At 39.1% G+C, this 11,081-nt stretch overlaps 1 protein-coding gene across 2 annotated transcripts in view; it reads left to right on the forward strand.

Moving 5' to 3' along the window:
• The window catches only part of cdc42se2 (CDC42 small effector 2), a 37,437-nt gene extending 30,343 nt beyond the window's left edge, over window positions 1-7,094 (forward strand). For both annotated transcript variants that reach the window (XM_084400941.1, XM_084400942.1), the window contains 3 exons: window positions 1,665-1,766; window positions 2,496-2,615; window positions 4,203-7,094. In XM_084400941.1, the coding sequence (XP_084257067.1) occupies window positions 1,665-1,766; window positions 2,496-2,597 (204 nt within the window). In that variant the 3' untranslated portion in view covers window positions 2,598-2,615; window positions 4,203-7,094. The remainder of the gene's footprint in view (window positions 1-1,664; window positions 1,767-2,495; window positions 2,616-4,202) is intronic.
• Window positions 7,095-11,081: the final 3,987 nt, after the last annotated feature.

The raw sequence follows: 11,081 nt of genomic DNA on the forward strand, positions 1-11,081 counted from the left end.
CGACACAAACTCAGCAACAGGTGAAAGCAGAATCATTCATTAAGTCACCTGATTAGTTATGTCATGTGACCAACATATCTTTACAGCATTTGACATTCACCAATACTTTTTATTTCCATGCTCAAAACACTACTTCAAATATCAATGGCAAAAAACAAAACAAAAAAAAAAAATAAAAATTAAATCCAAGTCCTCATTCAATCCTGGATATCAGCCTTAAATCCAAAACATCTCTCTTGGATTCAGTTTAAGTTCTCTATTGCCTTTCCTAATTGTAATATTCACATGATTAATACTTAGATAGGTGGAGTCATTACCCCTCCTGATGGCATGTTTATGTACTTGTTGGGGCCACTCTAGTGTTTTACTGTAGTGTAGTTCTTCTCAGTATTGCATAAATGATAAACAGCATTAGTGCAAAAGTTTTCTGTTGAACTTAATATATAAGGGCGGTTAATCTTAAATCAGTGTGTAATTTAAGAAGATGGGTGCTTATTAAATTAGGTCACATTTCCCCCGGAGCAAAGATTATGTGTCCTAATTACGAGCTGTCATCTGTCCTGTGATGAGCGCTGAAACCTTCATACACGACCAGCATAGAGGATCTATATCAGTCCCAGACTACACACCAAACACTCAACTCTCAGGTCATTGAGCTTTTTACGTGATATCTATTTTATCTACTTTGAAAGAAAAGTATATATGCACTATAGCATTTGTTGAATATCCAGTCTCAGTCGGAAATATGTCAGATTACAGAAGTAAAATGTGTTGCCAACAGCATTTCATGTTTACCTTAAAGGGTTAGACGCAAGTGTTGTTCCAAATCTACAATGTTCGTTGATATTCAAAACACAAATTAAGATACTTTGATTTAATCTTAGTGATTTCTTTCCCTCCAATGAAAGTCCATGTCACCAAATCTTTCAAGCTTCAAAAAGTTCACGAAGACACTATAGACATGGACGGAGAATACGGGGGGACGTGTCCCAAGCTTTTTTAATAAGATGTAAGTTCAAGATAGTCAAAACAAGACAGTGGCTGAATCCCAAATCACCCTCATTCACTATTCCCTACGTTAGTCCACTAATACTGTTCACTTGAAGGAGTGAATGAAAACGAGAGAGTGAATTCGGACAGCCGTTGAACGTACATCTGTTGTACGCTCGTTATTGCAGTGCATTGTGGGATTGAATGAGTGTGCACTCAATAACGTCCACTATGGTTTCGGACACCACTATGCTGACAGACTGGCTGAATCCGAAATAGGGTGTTATTTGAGGGTATAGGGGGTGATTTCAGGTTCAGCCAGTCTTTGCATAATCTGACGTTTTATTCTTATCCAAAACCAGGCAATGTCTCCATTATGGAGTGCTAAACGCTCTGGTGTAATGTATGTTTCATTCATACTGGAAGCCGGGGGGCGCTCTCGTGCAGAAAGTCCAAAACCAGTAGAAGTAATAACTTGTGACGTCCCAGGAAATCCCTATATATAAGTATATATGTATAAAATGTTATAATTAATATTATAAATGTAATCCATATGAATCTAACAGTTTATATGATGAACAGATTAATGTAGGATTTTATTGAGCAACACACACACATCGAGCACATCAAACATGGTGAATGTAATCTTGAATTGTTTGTTTTTCACTCTGCAGAAGAGGCGGAGACGTATAGATCGCAGTATGATCGGCGAACCAACCAATTTTGTCCACACGGCCCACGTAGGATCTGGAGATATCTTCAGTGGCATGAACTCTGTAAGTACAGAGACGATATCATCTTACTGTAATTCAGGTTTCCATTTCTGACTGACAGTACAGTAGATCTCAGTGTATCAAGCATTGATAATAATGGGGACGGTAAACATCCTGGCACACTAAAACATACACTGACAAAAAAATGGTTTCAAGATCTACTGTATTTATACTTTATCTAACTCTCAAAAATTACTTCAACTTTATATAACCCACAAAAATTACTTCTTTAATTTCTTTAATGTAATTTGTTATGCAGATTAAATAATACTTCTGACTTGAAACCAGTTAATTTGTTCTTACATAAAGCACATTGTTTAGGAATGAACTGTAAAATACATTTATTAATGATGCACTGAAATAAAAATTTCATTGGCCAAAAACCCAAAATTCGAGTTTAGTTAATAATCAATGATTTAGTCTATTTAATAATCAACACTCAAATAATACGGAGTTGTACAAATATATAAATTATGCAGGGCTTTTTAATAATATAATTATGTGTCTACTTCAATCTGATGATGTATCAGTGTACCTGCATATCAATATCAGGATTGGACACCCCTGGTCTAGGCTGGATCCAGAGCATACCTTCATTCCCTACATCATGTAATCCACATGAAAATCAGCCAATGACAATGAGTGTGCCGGACTCAGCCCTAGACTTCTCTGGTGTCATAATGATGGTCTCTAAGCTAGTCTGAGTTGGTTTTGCTTTAATCCTGTGTCTAGGTGAACTCGATCCAGAACCAGATGCAGTCTAAAGGAGGGTATGAAGGAGAGGCCATGTCTGTGAACGTGCAGATGCAGCTGGTGGACACTAAAGCAGGATAATGCGTGTTGTTGGCAGGGGTGAGTTTGAGTTAAACACTCTTTACTTAGGACTGTTTGTGGGCTACAGGAACATCATATTTGATTTAATGTTAAGTTCACAGCCCCTTGTTGCAGATAATTATGGGGTGTTTTCACACTTGGCATGTTTGGTTGGATTAAAATGAACTCTGGTGCGATTGCTCTGTTAGTGTGGATCATTTGAATAAGTGTGAACGCTGCCATCTGAACCAAACAAGCGGACCGAGACGCTGAGAAGATGGGACTCGCTCCACTTACAAATGAACTCTGTTGTTAAACTGAAAAATTAACGAAACACGGACCAAACACACGTAAACGAACCAAAAACAGCCCATGATGTCACAAATCGATGAACTTTTGCTTAAAGCTGCAGTCCGTAACTAGTCTTGTGGAAGAACATTGTGGCCGGAGCTTCTTCTCTGTGTTGATGTCTGATGAGTCACGCAGGTCCTGGTCACTCCTCAGCGGTACGACCCCAACCAGTCTAAAATAGTCCCAATACAATCACGTGATGTACTCGCTCATTATATAAAATGTTGTACATTTTGAAAACCAAAAAAGTTACGGACTGCAGCTTTAACAAACCGATGAAAAACAGTAAAAAAAAAAAAAGGTAATCCCAGATAAAACATAGAACAACCATTATAAGAACCGTTACTGCTCATAAGCAGCACTTCCTAAACCTTTCTAGGACTGTTTAGAACTTTCTGGAATGTTTTAGAACGATCCAAATCTTGGAATACATATATATATATATATATATATATATATATATATATATATATATATATATATATATATATATGAGAGAGTGACAGAGAGAGAGAGAGGGAGCTTTATGGAAACTTTAATTTACAATTTTGTGACTTATGGAAATTTCTAATATTCGCTCCCTTCTTCCTTTGATTTCTGCTTCAAGAAACTGGTACCGTCCAATAGTTGTGAGTTTTTTTGTACTTAAGGCACACTTCCTCTTCTTCTATGTGATTGCTGAAATCTCACTAGATTATTGGTCCTTGTTCTTCTGTAAGGTAGCATCACTTATATTGTGCGATATTATATATTGCTACTGAAACAAATATTAAAAAGTATCAAGCTCTCTCTCTCTGTCCCTCTCACCTATAGATATATACCAAGATTTGGATTGTTTTAGAAAGTTCCAGAAAGTTCCCAACATTCCTAGAAAGTTTTAGTGAGTGCTACTTATAAGCGGTAACGTTTTTACTCGGAGGGATTATTGTTTTTAAGCAAAAGTTCATCGATTTATGAGACAGGAAATCTTTTATTTGAAAAAAAGTTATAATCCTAGTGCTCGAACAAAACATGACAGGAAGAGCTCAGGAAGAGCCGACTGTGTGTCCACAGAGAACATGAAGGCATGTGGCCGATGAGAAACACGAGCGAACACAACACACACACGCGGACGGAAGAGTGTAACCGCACACGGACTCCAAACCACACGCTCGCACAACAACACAGAAGGAGTGTCAGAGCTCGACACCACTGCAGCTCCGTCTAGATAAACCCAGTGCACTGTAATGCTCTGATGCAGATGTGTGTGTGTGTGTGTGACATCTTCTTCCTCAGGGTCAGTGATGAGTGATTCCTGCTCCAGCATCTCTCCATGTGTCCTCGGGGACTCCTCACCTCATCACCCAGCAAACACAGGGACAGTGGTGAAGAGGGACGCCACACGCCATCACAGACGCTCGCATGCCTACCAGTGCCAGTCCTGCTTTCCTCTGCGCTCTGCTGTAAACCCCTGCTTTCTCATCACACACATCTGTGGGTCTGGAACCAGTAAGGACAGTCGGTTTGGGTCGGTTCTGTTCTGTTTGCTCGTGTAAAGACTGCTGTTTGTGTGCGGATTAACCCTCGGCGCGGAGCCGACAGCGATGTTCGTACGACAGTCGTGCGCTGCCAAACTGAAGTCAAGAAGTGCTCGTGTTTCAGCACGGGCTCAACAAACGCCATTCGTAAGGAAATGTGATTGTTACTTTGCTGTTTACAATGTTCCAGTTTGCATTGTTTTTTTCTGTTCTCATAATAACTGATGTTGAAAGGCATGAGTGGCGTTTCTGCTGTGTCCATGTTACCGTCCCCAACTTGATGTATAGAGCTATAGATATTGTTCAGATAAAATGTATAAAAAGCTATTTTAGTTCTAGTGCTCTTTATTGATGTAGCTACAGTTTCAGTAGATAAGGTAACGAGACATTATGAGGTGAAGCTGACCTCGCTCAGGAAACGTCAGCGGCCGTAGCGGCCCGTGTGGAGATGGTACAGTAGATCATCGTTTAACCTTTGAGATGCACAATAATAAAATCCAGATCCTGGATCTGTGTGTAAAAGACCCTGAGGGACCGAGTGATGGGAGGAAAAAAATGTTTTGCGTTTTCTTTCCCAAGAAACTTTGCGTTGGATTCAAAGCTGGTGATGGGAAGGATATGAGATTTGAGCTAAATGCTTTTGTGAGTTTTTGGGGGAACGCAATATTTTCGTGAGCAAACGCAGGTGTTTGATGTGATCACTGGCTGCTCGTAGAGGTCGTCCGCTTGATCCAACCGAAGTATTATGGGAATATCACATTGGTACCTTATATACTGAAAGGCCTTCATATTGCAAAGTCACGGTTTAATGATCTACAGAAAAATAGAGAGCTTTGGGGAAAACAAAGATAATATTTAATAACTATAATGGTAATTTCTCACTGGAAATGACATCAGAAGTGGAAAACATTGGTCAAAAACGTACATTTACACACAAACTGACCACCAAACGCAGCTGTCACAGAATGGAAAGCACAGGATTGTGGGATATCAAAAGTAATGAAGGATACATCTATGCTGCCTTCATAAACCGATCGTCTCAGGAGACAGGAGTGATGCTATCAGTGGATTGGGACGTCCTGCCTTGGAAAGTGTCGTCCGAATGCAGCGTTTATCAGTTTTCAGATCGAATGTTGTGTCGAATCTCATGAAACCCATCAAGAAAAAGTCCTTATTAAATTTAAGTCCCCAAATACAAAGTAGGACAAAATTATATTCTGCATAAAACATTGAGTACATTTTTAGGACTCTGTGAATGTGCACATTCATAACACAATCCAGTCACCTCCACACCTTTCACTTTCATCAAAAAAAAATCAGATTTGAAAATTGTGCCCAAGTGTGCGTAAATGATGAAAATAATGTCATGTATTCTTTTAATTTTGAGGTGAATGTAAACTTGACCTGGACATGTTTTTGTGAGATTCGTTGATTTCAAGATTAAACAGGAAGTCCAATTAGATTTCCAGATGATTTCAGCCAATCAGTCCAGCCGGTTGTGAACCGTACGTATGAAACTGGCTTAAGTTTTCTGAAACCTAATTAAGCCAGTATTGCCAATGTCATGACAAAAGCAAACTCTGTAAAAGTATAAGACAAAAACGTAATTATTTTAACAGTATCGTCACATTAACAGTTAAAACTGTACATTTGGGTATCCCATTGATATTGACCCAGTGTGGTTAGGTTTATGAATTCTCATAAAGGGTCAAATCCTTTTAGTGTTTGGTATTTTGTGCAATTTAAGGCCTGCTGTGTCAGTGTGAATATATTTGCCAGATGAAATGTAGAATCTTGAAATATTGGCTTTGAGAAAGTCACAAGTTTACTTGTATTTGAGATAAAAGCAAGTAAATTCCCATGTAGGTTTTGACATTGAATGCTAAATGTGTCGGTCCCTGTTAACTGTTGTCGTTTATCAAGTGCTTTATGTTTGTGTATATATATATATATGCACTCTGTTTGCCATAACTCTCCCTTAAATTATTGTCCCTGTTCTGCTCCTGTTGTGTTTTCTTATTTGCTGGCTCAGAAAGCTCATGTCAGTGCAATGACTTCAGTGTGGATGATGCGCTTGTAGAGGAATAAAGAGACGTGCATCAAACCGCCAGATGTTTTCACATAAACTCACTGGATTTTAAACCGACCCGGGTCTTTCAACACCTTTAAAATACATCTAACATATTTGCCAAATGCTCAAGCCATCAGCCATTTTGGCTCTTTTTCTTAGTCATTTGGGCCCTTGTTGAGGAAAGACAAGCATTTGTTTTAAATGTAAACTGAATTTCAGATGGTTTATCAAATGATTTGCAGATGTTGGTGGTGTATGAAGGTGTGATGGACTGAAATTATACTGATGGATGATAAAGACATTGAGGAGCCCATCTAGTTTTTACTTTATTGCGATGTTATTTAAAGTGTGGCCAAAGTGTTGTCAACCAACATGCAATACATGACAATAAATCTACTCTCTGCCTTTGTTTTTTTACCATGGATGGATTTCAGCATCAGGGACACAAGCTCAGCTTTATCAATATCAGACGTCAAACTTCTTTTCTTTTCTTTTTTTTTTGGTACCCATGTTATTTTACATTGTGTGTCAACTGATTACCCGATGTGTCCTGTTGAAATAAATATTTTTTACATGCAATGTTACTTTTTTGCTCATTTTTACGGAGTGAGAAATGTAAATGTGATCATGTGTATTATAAAAAATGTCTGCATTTGTATTATTAATATTAAATGTGGACAAAAAGTGAAACAATTTATCCAAACCATCTATCCGCTCATTAACTCTTTCCCCGCCATTGATGAAATTTCCCATGTTTTCACTGTTATACAGTAGGGGGCGCTACATTTACATTTAATCATTTAGCAGATGCTTTTATCCAAAGCGACTCACAAATGTGGAGAGGAATAGAATCAATCAAGTGCTGTGTCCCGGTTAGTCCAGCGCAGCACACATAGCAAGGTTTTTTATTATTATCTATAAATAGTTAAAGAATAGAAAGTGTTAAGGGGGTCGCACACCGGACGCGCAGCTCAGCGCCACGCAGCGCCATGTCTTTTAAATTCGAACACATTATTCTCTATGAGAGTACACACACCGGCGGCGCCTTTCGGCGTCTGTCCGCGGCGCTCAGCAACGGCTCAGGACCGTGTTCAAAATCCTGCCGCGCCACAGAGCCCCATTTACATAGTTTTATATTAAATTTACATTTATGTGTCTCAAATCGTAGTTAATGTATATACGGACTTAACCCTGTGCTGCAATATACATTTAGTTTTATATTTATTTACAGAAATCAGAAAATTGCTGATGTTATCGGATTTTCAGGTGAGAGTTGTCCTAGATGTGGCGCGGCGCTGAGCTGCGCGTCCGGTGTGCGGCCCCCTTTAGTGTTAATGGGCCAAGTGTTGACAAAAAAGATGCGTCTTCAGCCGTTTCTTGTAGATGGCGAAAGACTCGGGTTGAGATAGGCAGGTCATTCCTCCAGCCGGGAACAGTCTGGGAAAGGTCTGTGAGATTTCGTGCCTCTTCGGGATGATGGCACCACAAGGTGCTGTTCACTAGCAGAACGCAAGCTTCTGGGGGGCACATAGATCTGACATAATTAATTAAGATATAGGGGTGCAGAGCCAGCGGTCGTTCTGTAGGAAAACATCAGTGCCTTGAATTCGACGACTCTAGTTGCATTATTCTGGATCAGCTGCAGAGGTTTGACTGATGCTGGAGGACCTGCCAGGAGAGCGTTACAATAGTCCAGTCTGGAGAGAACAAGCGCTTGGACAAGGAGTTGTGTAGCTCCTGATATTGAATAAGGCAAATCTGCAGGACCAGGCAGTGCTAGCAATGTGGTCTGTTAATTTGATCATCAATCACAACTTCAAGGTTCCTGGCTGTCCTGGATGGAGTTTTGGATGATGAAACTAGATGGAGAAGTTGTGGTGAACTGTTGGGCTGGCCGGGATTACAAGCTGCTCTGTCTTCGCAAGGTTTAGTTGAAGGTTTAGTCCTTCATCCAGCAAGAAATGTCTGTCAGGCAGGATAAGATGCGAGCAGCTCCCGTCGGATCATCCGGCTGGAATGAGAGGTGGAGTTGTGTGTCATCAGCGTAGCAGTGATAGGAAAAGCCATGTTTCTGAGTGACAGATCCTAGTGATGACATGTAGATGGAGAAGAGAAGCGGCCCCAGCACTGAGCCCTGAGGCACTCCAGTAGCCAGATGTTGTGTCTTATGCCCTTCATCTTTAGGGTTGACAGGAGGATCTGCTAGGCAACAGTGTCAAAAGCAGCAGACAGATCCTGAAGGATGAGTACTGAAGATGTGGAAGCTGCTCTTGCCGTCTCAGAGCTTCAATAACTGAGAGCAGGGCCGTCTCAGTTGAGTGACCTCTGAAACCAGACTGTTCTGTGTGAGAAAGGCAGAGATTTGGTTGAACACGACTCGTTCAAGTGTTTTAGCAATGAATGAAAGATGGGATACTGATCTGTAATTTTCTAGCTGTGCTGGGTTAGAGTGTTTCTTAAGCAGTGGGGTTACCCGAGCTTAAATGCTGTGTGAAAGATACCAGTGTGAAGAGAGGTGTTGATGAAATGAGTGAGTGCGGGACAACTGAAGAAGAAATGTCTTGAAGGAGATGAGTGAGGATCGAGAGGACAGGTGATAGGGTGAGTTTGGAGACTTATGCCTTCGAGAGTGGAGAGAAGGAGGGGAGAGTGTGTGTGTGCTGTTAAGATGTGTGTGTCATCTTCTGAAACAGTACATCTCCAGATCAAAGGACACGTGAAGAAGAAGCAGAAACAAGTGATGAACGGATTGTGTATGCACTATTTAGTCTTAAAACATGATTTTCTCAGCTTATTTAGTGTTCATATAAAAAGAACGCATGAATCTGAATAAAAGGGATCAATCATGAGAAAGCATGTATTTATCTGCTTTTCTTTTCTTTTTCTTCTTAGTATTTAGACTGTAAACTTAAAACACAGGCAACAGCAAAACAGCCATAATAATTAAGGCAAACGTCACACTCCTGATTCTCATGTACTGGGACAAGAAGAGCTGCATTTATTTGATCAAAATACAGTAATATTGTGAAATATTATCACAATTTAAAATTGTTGGTTTCTATGTAAATATATATAGTAAAGTGTAATGTATTCCTGTGATCAAAGCTGAATTTTCAGCATCATTACTCCAGTCTTCAGTGTCACATGATCCTTCAGAAATCACTCTGATATGATGATTTGATGCTCAAGAAACATTTCTTAAACCTTGTGGTGTATTTGTGTGAAGAACATCCTAGTAATAAACTAATTTCAAAGTAGATGTTCCTACTTTCAGGAGTTATGCAGCATATTCCGCCTCATCTCTCAGGATACACTGTTGAAGGAGGGTGTGATGCTCTCTTGAGTGTTGTCTCTGTAGTGACGTGATGTTAGATAACGAACATGTGACACACTGACCCAACAGCAACATACCCATCATATAAACCACATTAGTGTTTGCAGCAGAACAAGGTCAAAGATGGGTGTGGAATATGGACATCAGGCATTTGCGTATAAAAATAACACAACATTACACCAGACTACTAATAAATATTAATAAAAAGTTTAGCTCTGTCCATGGCATAGGCTACTATCCACTTAACTCGCACTTCACATGTCTCCGGACGACGAGAATGAAATACTGTACAAGCGCAGATCACGAAAAGCCCACTAGGTGTCAGACTCACACAGGAAGACATCAGAATGAAAGTCTCATTTGATTTGTGAAATAAAATGGTGGTTTAAGGGTCACACCGAAACAAACAAACACACAGAGCCTAGAAATATACAGAGACCGTGAATATAGGCTATTTCTATATGTCAAAATATATTTTGGGCCATTTGTGCTGTTTGTGTAGCCTACAATATTTAAGGTGATTCTGTACACCGCCGGTCAAAAGTTTGGGTCAGTAAGATTTTTAGCGATTTTTTTTATTTTTTAGCAGCAATGCATTAAATTGATCAAAAATGATTTTTTATTCATTCAAGAATCAAAAAAAAAAAAAAAAAAAAGGGTTATGGTTTCCACAAAAATATGAATGCCACAACAACAAGGGATATTATATAGTCACATTATTGACGACAGAAAACATACTTTCAGTGCACCTTTTAAAAAACATTATTTTATAGTTTATTTCACCTTGTTTATGCATCATTTAAAATTATTTATATATAACAAATTTGGTTTACAAAGAGTACACTTTTTATCCAATGTGTTTTCCTAATAAAATAACTAATTGCTTAATGTATTGTACTTCACATAAAAGTCATTCTGAAAAAATTAAAAAGTGCATCAAATAAACAAATGTCTATCATGCATGCATGCACATTTGCAAAACTGTTGAACTGTTGACAGGTAGAAATGCTCAGCGTAATTCTTTCCAAAACATGCTTCACTGGGTAGTATTTTGCAGGACATTTAGTTATTTAGTTATTTGTTTTGCATTTTCAACACTTTGTCCCAAATAAAGAAGATCGTGCTGTAGGAAACAGACAGAACAAAGAGCGTTTATAATAACCTTGTGGCTACAATGATGTTATAAAACATCAACAGAGTGGTTTGATTCTGAGATCCTGCACCGGCACGTG

This window comes from Rutilus rutilus, assembly GCF_951802725.1.
Source record: "Rutilus rutilus genome assembly, chromosome: 25".
In the NCBI taxonomy this organism is placed as follows: domain Eukaryota; kingdom Metazoa; phylum Chordata; class Actinopteri; order Cypriniformes; family Leuciscidae; genus Rutilus; species Rutilus rutilus.